The sequence below is a fragment of the Sparus aurata genome, chromosome 24 (assembly GCF_900880675.1).
Source record: "Sparus aurata chromosome 24, fSpaAur1.1, whole genome shotgun sequence".
In the NCBI taxonomy this organism is placed as follows: Eukaryota; Metazoa; Chordata; class Actinopteri; order Spariformes; family Sparidae; genus Sparus; species Sparus aurata.
The window spans coordinates 2,710,909-2,727,931 of NC_044210.1; the positions used below are offsets into that span (position 1 = coordinate 2,710,909).

The 17,023-nt window shown below is 39.8% G+C and overlaps 2 protein-coding genes across 2 annotated transcripts; one reads left to right on the top strand and one right to left on the bottom strand.

Moving 5' to 3' along the window:
- Positions 1-273: 273 nt before the first annotated feature.
- atg3 (autophagy related 3) lies at positions 274-10,415 on the bottom strand. The gene is made up of 12 exons (XM_030409681.1): positions 10,182-10,415; positions 9,896-9,937; positions 9,712-9,761; positions 7,970-8,040; positions 7,417-7,524; positions 6,237-6,289; positions 4,864-4,951; positions 4,748-4,782; positions 4,515-4,667; positions 4,216-4,343; positions 3,908-3,976; positions 274-2,688 (listed from the first exon to the last, which is right to left on the bottom strand). The coding sequence occupies exons 1-12, from the start codon at positions 10,251-10,253 to the stop codon at positions 2,607-2,609; spliced, it is 951 nt and encodes a 316-aa protein (XP_030265541.1). The 5' UTR covers positions 10,254-10,415; the 3' UTR covers positions 274-2,606.
- A 3-nt stretch (positions 10,416-10,418) lies between these two features.
- On the top strand, positions 10,419-16,866 carry cars2 (cysteinyl-tRNA synthetase 2, mitochondrial). Its single transcript, XM_030409680.1, has 15 exons — positions 10,419-10,854; positions 11,462-11,512; positions 11,597-11,714; positions 11,797-11,868; positions 11,994-12,099; positions 12,202-12,282; positions 13,608-13,737; positions 13,900-14,033; positions 14,535-14,602; positions 14,713-14,779; positions 14,909-15,047; positions 15,298-15,421; positions 15,833-15,931; positions 16,052-16,276; positions 16,410-16,866. Exons 1-15 carry the CDS (start codon positions 10,622-10,624, stop codon positions 16,503-16,505), a joined length of 1,743 nt encoding a protein of 580 aa, XP_030265540.1. The 5' UTR covers positions 10,419-10,621; the 3' UTR covers positions 16,506-16,866.
- The last annotated feature ends 157 nt before the right edge of the window (positions 16,867-17,023 follow it).

Here is a 17,023-nt window from a genome sequence, read left to right on the forward strand (position 1 = left end):
AGCTGGTCAAAATGTGTAACAGCAGAAGAGGGGATGAGACAAAAGTTCTCCTAAAAAATAAAAGCTTTTCCTTTTGAGGTGTTTGTCTTGTTTTCTCTTTTTAATTGGAATAATAAAAAAAAAACATAATTTGGATTTATAAAAATGGCATATCTTTTTGTCGTTTATGTACCTCTACATAAGCTCTGAGTTAAGACACACCTAAGAGGATTTTAGATCATAGCTCTCACCACGCACAAAATCCCTCCCCAGTGAATAAATACAAAAATAGCATTTCTTTGCAATATTTGGGATCTCTTTATTGATAAATTTACATTACTTCAAAATGTTCAAGTGTTACCACTGAGCAAATTACATCAGGGGACTGGACCAGCAGGAAGTAGAGAGAATATTTTACCGAACCAACAACAAGGAAAGTAGAGCGAGTATTACTGAAGCAGATACTTTATTTAGTTGTGTAAGTACTGTCAGAAACAGGATACTGAAATGAGCCAAAGATAGTTTATAGTGCAGATTCTTCCAGAAATTCACTGAAGGATTCATTGAAGTGAATCCAGAGGCATGTGACAACAAAAGTAGTTCTCCAGTTGTTTTGCTAAAAAGCTGCACAACAGAGTTCACAGCCGACCTTCACGTAGCTCTTAGACACAACAATACATCGAGCTTGTAGAAGCAAGACAAATTGAAAAAAGTCAAGGTTCTGACACAAGCTGCAGAGGGGAGGGAAATGTCCAAAGTTGAAATACAACACAGAAACCATATAAACCAAGCACAGGAACCATTGGTAAATGAAAGGGTCTGGATATCAACACATTCAGAGAATGAAGCGTTAAGACAAAGTGGCATAAAGAGCTGATTTACAATAATGAGGTTCAGCAATGAGTCCTGCAAAGTGCTTTAGAATGGAAGCAATACCAACCACTGCAGTGACGTATAGGGATAATATCAGTAATAGTCAAGAAGCTCCTGTCAGTGCTGCAGTCAGGTACAGAGACGTTTGAGAAAGTGATGTTTGTGAGAACACATACATCTCCCACCGATAGCTGTCCGATTCCAAATCCCCACATATGAAATATTTTCTTCTTAATATTTTTTTAAGCTGTACTAGAACCGATGTGCTAAATAGCCGACATACACAGTAAGAGGTTAGCTGGTGAACACAGTGGAGCGTTTAGCAGTATGAGAGACAAATATTTAGCTCAGGAGTGGACCAAACAGCCAGTGAATATTGGATTTACATTCATCAGGTGCGAGTAATAAAATGACGGTCAATGTTGCTCTGTGTTTGCTGGATGTGTTAATAGGCAACGGTTTGTTAACATGTTAGCCAACAATCTAACAATTTTATGAGGGATAAAAAGTCAATGTCTAGTTTACACCTTTTCCTGCTGAGTGGCCCAAACATTACTCAACGCAGCTTCCATGTCTGTGCCACTAATACTGCAGGCAGGACTGTTGTCCAGACCCCCTCTCACTCTTACTAATGTAAGGAGCTGACAACTCTGCACAGTAAGGGGTTATTTATTTTCAGAAGTGGACTACTACATTTGAAACCGTGAAGAAACAGTGAAGCAGTATGGAATGGTATGGAAGATGATTGAAACCACCATTTGAGCGCAGACTATTTTTCAGAATCCTGAATTCTTTTAAATAAATATTCTGACTTGATTTCATTTTTTTCAGGAAAAAATTCAGACTTTTGACTGTAAACCCAAACCTCTGGCTTTTCCCCCAAAACTCTGTCTTTTGTCTCAGAATTCTGACCTTTTTTTTAAAAAAAGAAAAAAAAAGTCAGAATTCGGAGTCTGAGAAAAAAGGCCCAATTTTTCACTTTAAACTCGGTGGGGGAAAAAAATTTAGAATTCAGAGAAAACCTCAAAACTCAGATTATTTTTCTTTTTGCAGTGGCCCTGACCCTCTTCCATAGAATGGGGTGAGTAACAGCACTGAAATCTTCTGAACAATAACTTTATGAACGCTCACCACATTGTGGTCACAACATTAAACCTGTAGAGAAACATCAGGATAACAGTCTAACTTTGGGGATGAAGCCTCATTTGCAGTCTCTTCCAGAGTCAGATGAAAAGACAGATATCAGTTGCAGTTCTGGTTGTCTAGTACAGAGATACATTAGCACACTGGAAGTAGGGGAAACCATTAGCCAGCATTGATACAAGAGAAAATAAACACAATTCCATCATTTGAGCTGTTCGCTAGCAGACTAGTTAGAAATAAATCCAAATGTGTCGTTTTAGATTTCTGTTTTTCGCAGGTAAGTTCTGAGTTTAACCTGGGCATAGCTAGGCTAGCAGCAGTTCTACAGACCACATCCATCTCTGTACTGGACAGGCATACATTAAACTGATATTCATTTTCTTATCTGACTCTGGGTTTCCCAAAATGTCAGACTGTTCCTTCAACAGACAGTTTTGTCACAAACCTCCAACATTCGCAAAGTCCTGCACACTCAGAAAGTGTCTCAGATCAACACAAACACTCCACAAACTGCTTGTAATCAGATCAGACCAGATATAATCTCAACACAGAGGCAGAAGAGCTGATCTTTCCCATGGACACGTTGCATTAGCAGAGGCAGATTTATGAAGCTACATGGTGAAGTGTCTCGTGTAGTCATACTCTATTGTGGGAATGACAGCCTGGACAAACTTGAGGAAAATCAGAAGGTACCTGAAAGTCTCATTTAAGGAAAACACACAGTAAAAAGTTATCAGACGCACAACATGACAGTGCAACATTGGGGAAATAACTGGGGCACACATAAGTTAATGTACTCAGGGTTTTCTCTAATATAGCTAATTAAATACAGAATCAATCAAGGCAAACGTCCCATATTGTCATAGATCAGTCCTGGTTCATTTGTTACATTATTCTCAACAGTTCAATGCAATACTAAGATATAAGAGGCAATATAAACAGTATTTAAAAATCTTAGGCTATAAAATGTATATCATCATACTGACCGGTCTTTTAGTTTAGAGTATCATTTTTATTTCTTAGTTTGCATTTATTCAATAGGTGTAAAAGTGGATATTTTGCCCTGAAGGTGACGCTAGAGGAAAGGTCTCGTATCACTAACTTTCTGACTATGAACATTCATAACAAATAACATCTAAGGGAGTTGCTGCAATATCTTCCAGTGGTTAAATGGTCAGAAAGATGTAATATCACAATCCTCGGGCCCGACACAAGCAAACAAACTCACAGATTTTTGTGACATTAACCATTAGAGGCACAAAGTCTGGTGTCACTGCAAGCTGGGTTTCCACTAAGACAAAACCAGTTTATCTGATTTGACTATAGGTAAAAAAGCACAAAACTAAACATGTTCTGCTGCTTAAATTGTAGTATGGTTTCAGGAGATGCTGTTGGAGCTGCTGGTCAAGAAAAACCTGCCAGAGGACCGAGGAGGAAACAGATCACTGCAGCAGATTTCACACCTGCTTATCCAGGAAGTTAACTTTCATCACAATGATCAGTCTGCCAAAAGTGCATACATTCCATTTTTTTGTCCCATATTTCCTGAACAGGAAGACTTTAAACCAGGTTGTCTACAGGTATCACACACTTCATTTGTCTTCTTTTTTAAAAAAAAACTTTTTTGAAAACCAAATTTAAGGCTGATGTTTGAAGAAATCATCTTTTTGATGACGTGGTAGGTTTAAAGAATTACCCTAATGCTAACCCTATTTAAGAACTTTTCATGTCTAATATTTATAACATTTAAAATACAACTTGAGACTTTTTATAGACCTGCTGACATCCTGTTTAACATACTGTACAAAAATTAAGCATCTTTAGCTCTGCAACACCTCAGAACATGAAACATGATTGTTGTATATTGCATATAGATGTGGACATGGAACAGTTTATTACCATGAAAGGATACATGTGCACTCCTAGCTCTCCTCCCCCTTCTGCCACAGTCTCAATGATCTTTTTCATCACTTCAGCATGTCTGAAAACACAGATTAGATCAGCCAAGGATTCTTATTAAAGCCTCTGTGAAAAGACTCAAATAACACCTTCAACACACAGATACAAAGAGCATTCTTTCATTTATTTCTGCACAGAGAGTGTTGTAACAGCTTGAACCAACAGAAATAGGTGATTTTCTTGTGATAATGATGACAGTATTGCTCTTAAATCCCACTCGCATGTGTGCTTAGGTTTTTTCCGCCCATTTGTCTTTCTCACCTGCAGGGGTGGACAGAGCACATGGCAGGTGGAGGAAGGTGGGGGTGGTTCTCAATGGTGACTGTCTTCTTCACATGATCCTGGCTGATGTCCTCGTACATCTGCTCTACAGTCAGTGGTTGCCTGTCCTGAGAAACACCACAGCAGCTTGATGAGCCGATGGTTTATCAGTGTGCCTATGAGGGTTTATCTTTCAGCCTTTCTCTAGTTCTCAAACATCAGCTTTAAGCAAAACAATATAAACTTGAACAGATAAAAACATCCATGCTTATACAGTGCCGTTTTGGGAAGGTGCATACTTCGTCGTATCCAAACAGCCAGAGTCGAGGGGTCTGGTAGTATTTATCATATGTGATGTACAGGTCATATGTTCTAGTCTGGAGGATGGCATCCTCGCTCCCAGGCTCTGCTTTGGCTTTAGTTTCCACCATTTTACTGGTGTCAAGGGTCGCCTAGACACAGGGGGAAAAAAAGTGTAAGTGTAACTGATATTAGATAACACAAGAAATCTGCCACACTTTGAGCCGTCTACCTCATCTGTTTCCAACAGGCCACTTTCCTCATATTCTGAAAAGACAGCATTAAGGACAACATGAGTTCAAGTACAGGTTCAAGTCATTGCTCAGTTACAGTTGGGATATATAATACCTTCCATATCTGCTGCTTCTCCATCTTCATCATCATCGTCGTCATCGTCATCACAACGTGCTGCAGATTTAGCATTCATATTCTTGTCCTAGAGGAATTAAACATTAAAAGGGATCTATTTGAAACTGCACAGGAGTGGGTGCTGATCTTTTAAAGGGTAAATCCACAAATTGTACACATTAAAGTGTGTTTACAGGTTTTACTGCATTTGTTAAAGCAGTATAAAGCCTTTTGTGGCTCCAGAGGAAGCTACATGTAAGCAGGTTATTTGCCTCCAGTGATGTTACTCAGTGGCTAAGTTGCATTGTTGCTAATGTAGGCACCAGCAGGAAAAGCAGGAAGAATGAGTGGAATAAAGTAGGCCATATTTCTGGTTCGACTATATCAATGATCAAAATGTTATCATAAGTTTTAACTGTTGTTAGTCCAACAGTGTTATAGAAGTGCAATATTAGACAGGTAGACTGCTTTTAAAAACCTGGTACTTACAATACCAACAATGCAAACTTAGCCACTGAAAGACATCACTGAAGGCAATTATCACATTACATGCAGCTTCTTCTGAAGCCACAAAGGACTTCAATTTGTAAAACTGGTGAAGTTAACCAATTATACCTTAAGAGGCACACAATGAAATCCAAAACCTGAACCCTGGCACATTAGCCTGACATTGCCTGCCTTAGTGAAAACTGTTACATGCTCCCCCTCTGCTGGCCAGGACGTGCCACTGTGGCTGATGCTTGGCCTCAAGCCTTTTCAGGTGATAGCAGCCTGGCTGATTATGAATAACTTATAAGAGGGGGTAGGGCATTAGTCTCTGTCTCTCTCTCTCTTACTCCATTTCACCTGACCACAGATGCAGTCAGTCAGTCTGGAGGCTGGCTGGGGTATTATGTTTTGTGATATGTTTATCTGATGGGTGCAGTAGTCTAGTTTTCATGGCTTTGTTTCAGTTAGGTTTAGTTGTTTCCTTCTTCCTTGTTAGGGTAGACGGTTAGCCCCCAGCTCTGACGGCCCCAGTCAGTTTGTTTGTTTGATTGATTGTTAAGGGTTTTTTCCTTTTGTTTGGTCACTTTTCAGTTAATTACTTATCTTCCTTTAAACTGCAGCATGCTTGACTGTCTTAAGTCATACCTCATTTGGAGTGTCTCTTGTAGGGGCTCGTAACAAAAACCACGAGTGGCAATTGTTAAAACTTTTTTTTTCTTATTTAGGTGAACTAACCCTTTCAGGTTGAGTGACTTTTTATAAGTCATACACACATATTTATTATACCTTTTTATTCTTGTATTACACAACAGATTACATTTGGAATTTTTTGATTTCTCAGTTCATTCTCAACATGAAAACCAACTAAAAACCATGAAGCATACCTTATTATTGTCCAGTGAAATTTCCCGTACAGCATCTGTGACTCCTAACACACCTGTTGAAACACATCAGTCTGTCATCTTTACTGAAACTATATGATGATCTTATTTATTTTTTGATCTGATCTATGACCTGGTAAGAACCGGAACTGATAAGCACATGGTTTTAGAACCAGTCAGCTCTAACTGGTATCCAACTCAAAGTAAGACCTGCTACAAAGTGCACTGAAGAAACTCAAACTCCATTAAATTAGGTAGTGTATATGCAATATTCTGTCAATCATGATGTGATAACCTGAGGTATTAGTGGATATATGTGGTCATCTAGACCCTGCTGGTAAGGTTTTTTACTCCTCTGACCTTGACAGTAGAAAATGATCACAGCTGTGATGTGTAGTAGAGTTTTTACTGTACTTTCAAGAGCAAACACTCAGCAAATAAAAGTTACAGTATATGTGGGTCATTCCATAACATCTCACCAAGAATTCAGTAGTTGATATTGTGAAATAATATGTGTGTATTGAGCAAAGGAATTAAGATGAAGTAGTATTTGTCCAGACACAGGCAACAGGATGTCACCATTTAGTACACAACAAACCAAACCATTATGAGCTGTAACTTCCCAATTTTGAAAAACAGGCACAACAGGTATCAAACAAAGATAAACAAATCTCAACACAGTGGAAATATCTACCATGAAATAAAACCACTGGATGTAATAATACAAAGGACTTCAATTTGTAAAACTGGTGAAGTTAACAAATTATACCTTAACAGCCACTGAAGAGTACATAAAAATCAGCTATTTTACAAAAAGTATTAAATGATGGAGTAATATAACATCTTTAATTTTCTTTATATGCCTGCAATGGAAATTAACAAGGGGAAAGACAATTATAGAGGATATGAAAATAAACCTTGTTGGGAAATATATAAAGTCTAGTCAGGTATCTTCAAAAGATATTAATAAATTGGGGCCAGCTAAAGGATTTTGCAAGATTTCATCAATTTTAATAATTTTTACATTAACAACTAGGTGAGTTGTAATGGTATGACCATGTACAAGTCGTACATATTCACTGCAACCCCACCTGCATATCAATCCAACCTACTGGGTTTCTGAAAACCCTCAGGGTTAATGATATACTGCATAAAATCTATGGGTGTTTAGATGGTTTCCAACCTGAGTTGTGGTAAGTGTCCACCCAGCCCCCGTCTCCATCATCCTCCTCTATGATGGCTTCCAGCTCATCTGAATACTCCATCTGTTTACAGCGCTTGTAGCAGGGAACTGCAAGACAGTAAATACAGTGTCAACACACAAACCAGGGGTATAAAAAAAAAGGACAGATCTGACCTAAGTTAACCGGTAATGAGGTTTTCATGTTCACAAGGTATACACAACAATCATGGTCTTTTATGGTGATTTTTCAGACAAATAAAATACAATTTATTGAAGGTCATTCAGCTATGTTCCCACTCAAAATACGTTACACTTCCTTCTAAATGTGCTTCTCTTTTTATAAAAAAAAAATTGTATTGTATCACACAGCAAATCAAATTAAGTCAGACCCATGGAATTTACAGAGTTGCTTAATTAGGGACTTTTTTCACTTTATTAGGAACCAGAGAACTGTTCATAAATTGCTCATGTGACAAAGTCTGTAGCTTAGCTGAGACCAAAAAGGGAAAACTGTCAAATGACCGACAGTCTCCACTTCAAATCCAGCTCTTACCATTGCGTGTCAAGAGAAACTGCTTGTCCGGGGGCAAATATGGCTTCACCTTGACCTCTTCCCCTGAGGCCCTGAAGAGAGATTAAATCATGAACATAAAAACATGTAATTTAATATTAGGCTATGCATTTTGTGTTCATTATGCTGTTATTGTCCCAAATGTCCTTAAAGAATCAATTCCACATTAATTTTAGGTTTAATAAACCAGTGTTTTAGGTTCCAATATCTTGGAGGAGGAACAAACGCTGACAGACTAGAAGGTAATGTATTTATTACCACTTAGATGCCAGGAATCACAAGGCCTCTCTCTCACACACACACACACACAACACACGCAACACACGTGCACACACACACACACACACACACACACACAGACACACCAAGAAATCAGTATAGTGATTAATAGATATCTAAAAAAAAAAAAAATTTAAAAAACAATAAGAAAAGCATTATTTCTTTAATTACTTTCTCAGTTGTTGATAATGTGCCAAAAGCTGGCATGGACAGTAAAACAGTGTGAAGCAACTTTGGTTTTCTTCAAGGACAGTATTGCACCATACAGGGAAACTCAACAAGAAAAGAGAAGTGAGCTTATTAAAGATTCAAGAGCCACAAAAGGTAAGCTACTGGTAAGTCTTTTCGGAAGTTACCCAGTGTCTCAATTGATGGCGTAAGCAATCTCAAAGTGCAAGCTGATATTAGCACCGGCAGTAAGGTAGCAGTACAATTACAACCGAAAGTAACAACAGGAGTAACATTATTACTACGAGCAATCACTCTGACAACTTTGTCATAAGATCAGCAATTTAACAGGAATTGCATTTCTTTTATTTATACTTTCCTCCAATTAGTTATATGAACCTCATCTTGGTGGTGCAAGGTAATTAGGTAACACTTTAAGATAACAATTAATATTAAATGGTACATGTATAGTTTAAGTTCAGTTAATAGATATTCCACTGGACAATGGACTGCCTCATAAACTGTTTGTTGATCAGTCATAAAGATATGATGAAGTTGATCAGTTGCAACTTTACAATGACAATCCAATTAAGGATTTACAGATGAATTACACAGTATTCATTAACCATTTACAAAGCATTAGGAATATTAGCTGCAACCTCACAATTAGCAATGAACAGTGAAACGACTAAAGTTAAAGTGATTTCAACTATAAATTTACCATTTATTATTGATAGTTATTATAAAATGTTATTGATAATTACCTAAACCAAGTACTACCAACTTTGAGATATTACATACATATATGTATGTATGTATGTATGTATGTATACACAGTATACAACACACAGTATACACATTTTTGGAATGCCACAAAAATTACTTCATAAATGCTACAACCTTGACAACATAAATCACAGTATTTTTCAACCATACATCACAATATCAGTGTTGTGATAATGCTGTAGAGATGACTAGTGGTAATATGTACAGGAGGAGATTTTTGATAAATAACCATCAGTAATGTGGATAAAATGGCTAAGGGGTTAACAAGTAGAACAGTAAGGTAAGTTCAGAAAACTACATCGCTTTAATGTTGCTTTTACGACCAGGGGAAGAAAACACTGACACCATATCACAATATAACCAGATCTAGAATCCAAGACGATATATACAGTCTCATATCACAAAAAACATATTATATTGATATATATTCCCCAGCCCTAGTATTAGGGGGGACTTATATATCTGTGATTAAGCTGCAAACGGACACTTACCATTTCCATGTGGGACAATGGTGAACCAAGTGATCTCCAGCTGCTACAAACTGAAATACAAAAAAAGGAAGTATGAACTACAGGATATATGATATGACATGATTTAGAATATTTAACTAAGGTAAAATAAAAAATACAAACACAGTACCCAAGATGTATGGGCTTTTAACAGGTATATTCTCACCTCTTCTGGTGTAATGACTCCAGTCTCTTTGAATTTCGATTCCTGTGATAAATAAGTCAAATGAGTATGTTAGAGGGGTTTCATGAGCACTAAGTGCGCATTTACCACAACTGTGCAAATGTATTCGTGAAGGGTCGATATTCCATGAACGTTACGTTTACTAGCGTGCATCTAATTCTCGCTTAAAATAGCAAGTAAGCAACTAGCTGCTAGCTGTTCATGTGTTTATGACACCTCAAAGTAGCCAACACCTATCAACAAGCTAGCTCCTGGAATCTAAGTTTACCTTCAACACTGGAGTGAGAAACTCGGCCACCCCGAGAGCCGTGCCTTTCACTGTGTTTATGACGTTCTGCATCGCGTAGAAGTCCCTTTGGATAAAACGTGAGCCTTTTCTAAACCCGTTCTGTCAAAAAAAAAATACAATTATTTTGACATAGCTACTAAAGCAGAGCACCAGCAGGAGCAGATCACATGATACGTCTGAACACTTCCGGCATTGTAGTCTCACGAGAAGTGGAGAGGTGACATGAGCGTGCACGGAGTGGGTGAAATAACGCGTAGCCTGATGGTTATTAAAGGGTTTCCGTTTCTGTTTAATAAGCTAACGCGCGAGCATGCAGTGTATATACCACAGATGTGTGGTTTGTATGTTTGATGTGCGAGTGGAGTAGCTAGGCTAAGCTCGCGGTGCGTTCACTGCCCTCGTACAGAGTGAGGGTCACTATGTGGAGGCACTCGGTGAGGTCGGTGTTGGGGAAGGCGCAGGTCTTCCACGGGGTTCGCAGCGCAGCTCGGTCTGTCAACGCTGTCAGAAGCAGACTGAGTGGATCCTGTTGCGGTGTGTCAGGGAAGACGTGGATCAGACCCGGCGGGTTTGACACGGGTTTGAAGACCTTCAACAGCCTGACCAAACAGAAAGAACCTCTCATTCTGGCAAGAGAGGGGGTAGCTACCTGGTATGGAATATTGTTAAAGGATTGGTATACTATATTAGGGCTGGGCCATATATGAACATTATATATTTTTTAAGGTGGCATCACAGTAAAGTCATGTCATTTTATTAACTGAGCAGATTGCTCTTCCTGTTCCAGTGATTGCCTTTACCCAATTAGTTGTTCTATCCTGTGGGCACTTTGCTATTTGTTAGTAGGCCCCCTGTTAAAAAGTGGCATCTCGGATTCATGGACATGGTTTTCATCCTTTTTATCCACGTCTTACTAAAAAACTGGCTCTAATGGTTCTTTTGCTTCTTGTGTCTTGGGCCATGGTCCAACAACCAGAAAGTTGTGAGCAAAATGACCAAATGAATCCCCCTCGTTAACAATAGGGAATGCATTTTGAACGTTTTTCAAAGCAGGGGGTTGCCATCCCCCCTCACACCCCCCCTCAAAGCACATAATGAGTTTATCCCATTAACTCTTATCTCATTGTGTTGATATTTGGTAAAAGTACTAATAGTCATCCCAACAATTTTGTCGCAATATCAATATCAGTGGCCCAGCTCTACACCTGATGCATCCATGGCTGCACAGTAACACAGTATTGTAATGTGTTGTGTCTCAGGTACAGCTGTGGACCCACCGTGTACGACCATGCCCACCTGGGTCACGCATGGTACTGACATCAACACTTACACTTAACGTACGAGCCAAAGGTTGTTAGAATGTGTCTGAGCTGAACTGCTTTTTCTCGTCACAGCTCGTACGTCAGGTTCGATATCCTGCAGAGGATTCTGACCAAGATGTTTGGGATCACCGTCATCCACGCCATGGTCATCACGGACATCGATGACAAAATCATCAAAAGGAGTTGGGAGGTAAGATATCGAGAGTGCTGACACGTGACTTTTGATTTTATTTGCATGGCTGAAAACACCGTTTCTTCCCCTCGTTTGACAGGAGAACGTTTCCCCGACCATCATATCTTCAACGTATGAGGATGAATTCAAGAAGGATATGTTGTCATTAAAGGTTTGGATACCAAAGCTAATGTATTTTTCCATTTTAGTTTCAGATTGAATGTGCGGCCTACTATCAAGGCTCACACTGATGTTACATTGTTTATCTATAAACATGTCTTTGTCATTGTTTTTGAGGTGATTCCTCCCGCAGTGTATCTAAGAGTCACGGACAATGTGCATCATATTGTCGCGTTCATCGAGAGGATCATTCAAAACGGGCACGCCTATGCCACAAAGGAAGGTGAATATTTGGGAGGTCATGAGTGTTATTTCTCTTATGAAGTAGTGGCTTTATCCCCACAGTGTCTGAGTCATCATTTATGAAAAGCTGTTGTGGTTGCAGGTGATGTGTTTTTTGACATCCGGTCCATCGGTGATCGTTATGGCAAGTTTGGGGGAGCTGCGGACTCTCAGGGAGAACCTTGTAAGTGTTTCTGTCTGCTTCAGCTAGTTTCAGTCATTGCGTTTACTGGACCGACCTTTGTGAGCTTTACCAGTTCTGAGAGACATTTTTCGGAGGTATGATGGTGATTATATTCCCCGTTCAGATTTCTCTACCTCAATATGTTCAGTCTCAAGTGTCAAGCCGTAAAGGAGAACATGAATAACTCTGCCTAGAACTTCTTTTAATAACAAAACTTGTTTTCATAGTTGTAGCAGCAGCTCTAAAACCATAACATAATGACAGGATTTACTTCACGTTTTTGTTTTGATTTCTTACACTTTCATTGTCATCAATCAGAGCTCTGGCCATTAAAGAAAAACGCCGTCCAAAAATGTAAAGTCAGTCATTATCAACCCACCCCAACGTAAGATGGAAAGTCGGAAAGTTTCATAGTCCACGAAACACTTTGGAGGCTTCACAGCATTGTTGCGTTCTCCTTATCTACTGAGGTAGCTGGGGACTTGTTTTAATACCAGAAAAAAAAACATAAAAATGGATCCATACAGCTAATCCAAGTCTCTGAAAACTCCAAGATCTCAAATGGATTTGAAAAGACATTATTTACTCTAAAGCACAACCTATATATTGGTTGGCCAAAGTAACTGGACTGGCTTATCACACATATAAGGCATCGGCATAAAAGTTGCATTCAAAAATGTAAAACCTGTGATGCAGAACAGATGTGAAAATATAAAATTCCCCTCGAAGTTTATTGTTTTCGCCATTTCAGCCAATCAAGTTTACTGGTAAACTGTAAAATATCCTGCCTCTGTTACATGTCTTTGTTACAAGTTTTTGCTCACCACATTTGAGGGATCACTGCAAAAGATGTGTGTGTATCAGCTGATTTATCAGTATCAGAATTTCTTAAAATTGGCACCATCCCAGATATCAAGTATCATCTGGGCTCTTATTTACAGCCTTAATACCCTACGCTGAGCTTGCTCACCCACTTCAGACAGGTGCACACCAAAACTTTTAGCTTAGCAGAAACCATTAAGAGTCCACCTTTAAAAACAATGGTGTAAATAATATCTTTTCAAATCATTTTAGGATCTCAGGGCCTCCAGAGTCATGGATTTTGACAAGCTGTACGGAGCTATTTCATGTTTTTTTTTCAGTCACCAGCTACCCCGGTTGCTAAAACGCTCTTTTACTATTTTTAGGTGAATTCAACCTTTTAAATGTTGTGAAATGGGGCTTTTTGAGACCCATCCACAGTGATAACAGGCACTGCTGGTATTGTAATAGACTGACTATATGTAATAGTAACTAACTGAAAACAAACTATACAATTTCTCAAGGGAGCACAAATAAACGGGACGCAAGGGATTTTGCTCTTTGGAAGCCATCCAAACCTCAGGAACCATACTGGGAGTCTCCGTGGGGCAGAGGAAGACCTGGCTGGCATATTGAATGCTCTACCATCGCTAGGTTTGGATTCAAACAACCTGTCTGCTTCATTTACTATTAGTCTGTGTGTTAGTCATTGTCATGGTGTTTGTGATGTCTGGACAAAATGTGCAGTTGTATAACAGGTCAGTATGGACTCTTGGAAGTCGTGATGTAGTTTTGCTGCGTCTGTGCTGCTTTCAGCTCTGTGTTTGGGAGTCAGCTGGATATCCACTCTGGAGGCATTGACCTGGCATTTCCTCACCATGAGAATGAGGTTGCTCAGAGTGAAGCCTATCACCAGTGTGGCCAGTGGGCAAACTACTTCCTCCACTCAGGTAAACCTCGCTAAAGTTCTAATAAATCACACTGGAACAGGCTTTTAAACATTGATGTATCATGTTAATTCTGTCTGGTGGGTGAAGGGTCATCAGAAAGACTCGTTTGTACCTGGCTTTAAAATATAATCAGCATCTAAATACTCATTAGAAATAGTAATAGTAATAAATACTCAATAAATCTCATTTACTGGATATCAGAGAGGAAATGATTGGAAACACTGTGCTTTTATTTTGAAGAAAGTCTTCAATTCTGTGTTTAACACCATGGAAAAGCACTTCAATTATTACTATTCAGTAACTCGAAATAATACCTCGCCTGCTAATTTTCTTTTTGTTTTGAATTATGTCCCTGTCCTCTGTTTTCATTTAAACCTTTGTGTGAACTCTGAACACCGCTGCACAGCTCTGCACATGTCAGGCGGCTTCCTCTCTGAACATCGCAGCTGTTAGTGTTTCTGTTTTTGAATACTTGCACCTGATTGGCTGTTATTGTTTCAGGGCACTTGCACCTGAAAGGAAGCGCAGAGAAAATGTCCAAGTCTTTAAAGAACTACATTACCATCAAGGTAAAGTCATCAGGAATTATTCGTCATTGAGCCACTGAATAAATTCCGGTGTTTCCCATAGCGTGTGATGGATTTCTGAAAATAATCTTTGTCCTTTTGTCTGCCATCAGGATTTCCTGCAGTCTTACTCTGCCAATGAATTCAGGATGTTTTGTCTTTTGGCCAAATACAGATCAGGTGAGGAAATTCATGAAGTTGCTCTTTTTCTTTTTCTTTTTTTACTTCTTGCGCACTGATGGCAGTGAGATGTTGAGTCATCAGCAGTGAGTAGAGGAACATCCATGATTTACCGTGGTGTCTCCACAGCTGTTGACTACAGCGACAGCAGCATGTCGCAGGCTCGGACCTCTCTGGGAACCATCTCCACCTTCATCCACGACGCTCAGGCCTACCTAAAGGGTCAGCTGCAGTGTTTGCCTGTACAGGAAGCCTTTCTCTGGGAGAGGTAACAGTCCGATCTATTCATCCATGCTGTCATGCATCTTCTTGATCTAGTATGGATAGCGGCTAACCCGTGCACCTGCGTATCCAAAGCACATCATTTTGAGAATAAGGTTGTGCGTGTGTTGGCTCGGACTTTGCCTCTGCGGAACGTCTTATTCTTTCAAGTTACTAAAATGAATTCAAATAGGTTGATATTCACTGTATTTGTGTTTCATCCGACTGCTAGAACTTGTCCTCTCGTGTTCCTTCAGATTGGCTGAGACTAAATCCAGCGTGGTGAAAGCACTGGCAGAAGACTTTGACACCCCGCGAGCCGTCGGTGCTTTGATGAATATGGTGTATCATGGAAACTGTCAGCTCCAGCCTGTGTCTGAGGTAAAAGACTGCATGAACACAAACAGGCTGCGCTTCTTCCTCGTTTAGAACAAGCCTTACCAGCAGTGGGGCGAGGATGTAACGTAGAAAGGATATGGGGTGGTACTCACTTCACTGATCACATCTGTGAGTTTTTAAATACAGATTGTTCTTTTGTTTACAGAGCGGTTATCCTGTAAATTCAGCATGACTTTTGCATATGTAAAATTGTGTTTTGACTAATTGATTGGCATCCTCGGGCCAGAAGCAGGGAAATCACTTCTTTGAGGGTGATCGGTGGCATTTGAAACGATTCAGAGATTTGAATATCAGTAACACAGAGTGTAGAGATGGGTGGATGATGAAGCGTCAGAGCTTGTTTCACTCCTGTGAAGCACACCGTTTCAATTCAGTGTCGTGTTGTCTGCTCAGTCTGACGGAGCGGCCCGGAGTCCTGCGGTGTTTGCAGCGATGATCAGCTACATCCGAGACGTCCTGGATGTGTTCGGGATCGATCTGCTGCACAGTAAGGTAAGAACTTCAGAGACATTTTTGACTTTTTTTTTTTTAGATTCTCAACTGGCAGCAGGACGGTGTACATGGGATTAAAAACAACTTTTCTCCAACATGTCCTGACCCCTGCTGTCCTAGCCTGCGCAGGAGGCTGGCGGAGCGAGTCACGGTGGAAACCTGGAGGGTGTGGTGGAGCAGCTGACTCGTTTCAGAAGCGAAGTTCGAGCGTTCGCACTCGCTCGCCAAGACGCTCCAACCAGTGGATCCACCAGTAAACCTGGACTTTTCAAAGAAAGAATCCCTCTCCTCAAAGCCTGTGACACCCTCAGAGATGGCCTGGCACCGTTTGGTGTGCTGATAAAGGTAAGGCTAGGTTGGTTCACATCGAAATAAAGACACAGTCTAATTTGGATGAAGTGGTTACACTACATTGATGTCAGATATTACACTTTACTGGGAGACTTGACTTATTTAAGTTATTTATTCATGTTTTCAGGACAGAGGAGCGACCTCGACTTGGGAGATAACTCAAGGGAAACCGAGTGAGAGGGGACAGAGCGTCCAGAACAAAGACCAGGAGACGTCCAGCTGAGATCCGCTTCAGCCTTTGAGACTGACTCTTAATCTTAAACTTTGGGGACTCAATTGAACTTTGTCAACAGAAAGACTTGAGGAAAACAGGAGACCAAATCATCATGAAACTAACTATAGGACAAAAGCCTGATGTGCCTGTCGTCAGCGTATGAACTCTCACACTCCTTGTTTCATAAGTCATAAGTTGGCATATTGAAGATTGAAGATGACCTGAACTGTGATTATGCAGTACAAGATTGTGTAATTAACTTTTGATGTGCTTCACCAAGCTACATTCACTCAGAAAATATACAGAGTAATTATTTGATGATAAATAATATGTCATATGACAAATAAATGATTCATGATGGAGTGCTGGAGATGAATTGAGGAGGAGGTAAGATGCTGCTGTGTGGTCTGGTGATACAGCAAGGAGGTGGAGATGTGGTCTCCCTTTTATAAACTATTGTTATTTGAAGTTGCTCCCCATTAGCGCAGCAGAGACGAGGCACTCGAGGACGATCCTCAAGTCTCATC

Excerpts from the sequence above, each read along its gene's own strand:
- atg3 (XM_030409681.1), bottom strand. The coding sequence starts at position 10,253 with ATGCAGAACGTCATAAACACAGTGAAAGGCACGGCTCTCGGGGTGGCC. Across the intron at positions 7,525-7,969 it reads GTTTCTCTTGACACGCAATG|TTCCCTGCTACAAGCGCTGT; the intron begins GTAAGAGCTGGA and ends ACTGTCTTGCAG. Across the intron at positions 2,689-3,907 it reads GGAGAGCTAGGAGTGCACAT|GTACCTTCTGATTTTCCTCA; the intron begins GTATCCTTTCAT and ends TGAGACTTTCAG.
- cars2 (XM_030409680.1), top strand. The coding sequence starts at position 10,622 with ATGTGGAGGCACTCGGTGAGGTCGGTGTTGGGGAAGGCGCAGGTCTTC. Across the intron at positions 12,283-13,607 it reads GGACTCTCAGGGAGAACCTT|GGAGCACAAATAAACGGGAC; the intron begins GTAAGTGTTTCT and ends CAATTTCTCAAG. Across the intron at positions 15,422-15,832 it reads AGCTCCAGCCTGTGTCTGAG|TCTGACGGAGCGGCCCGGAG; the intron begins GTAAAAGACTGC and ends TTGTCTGCTCAG.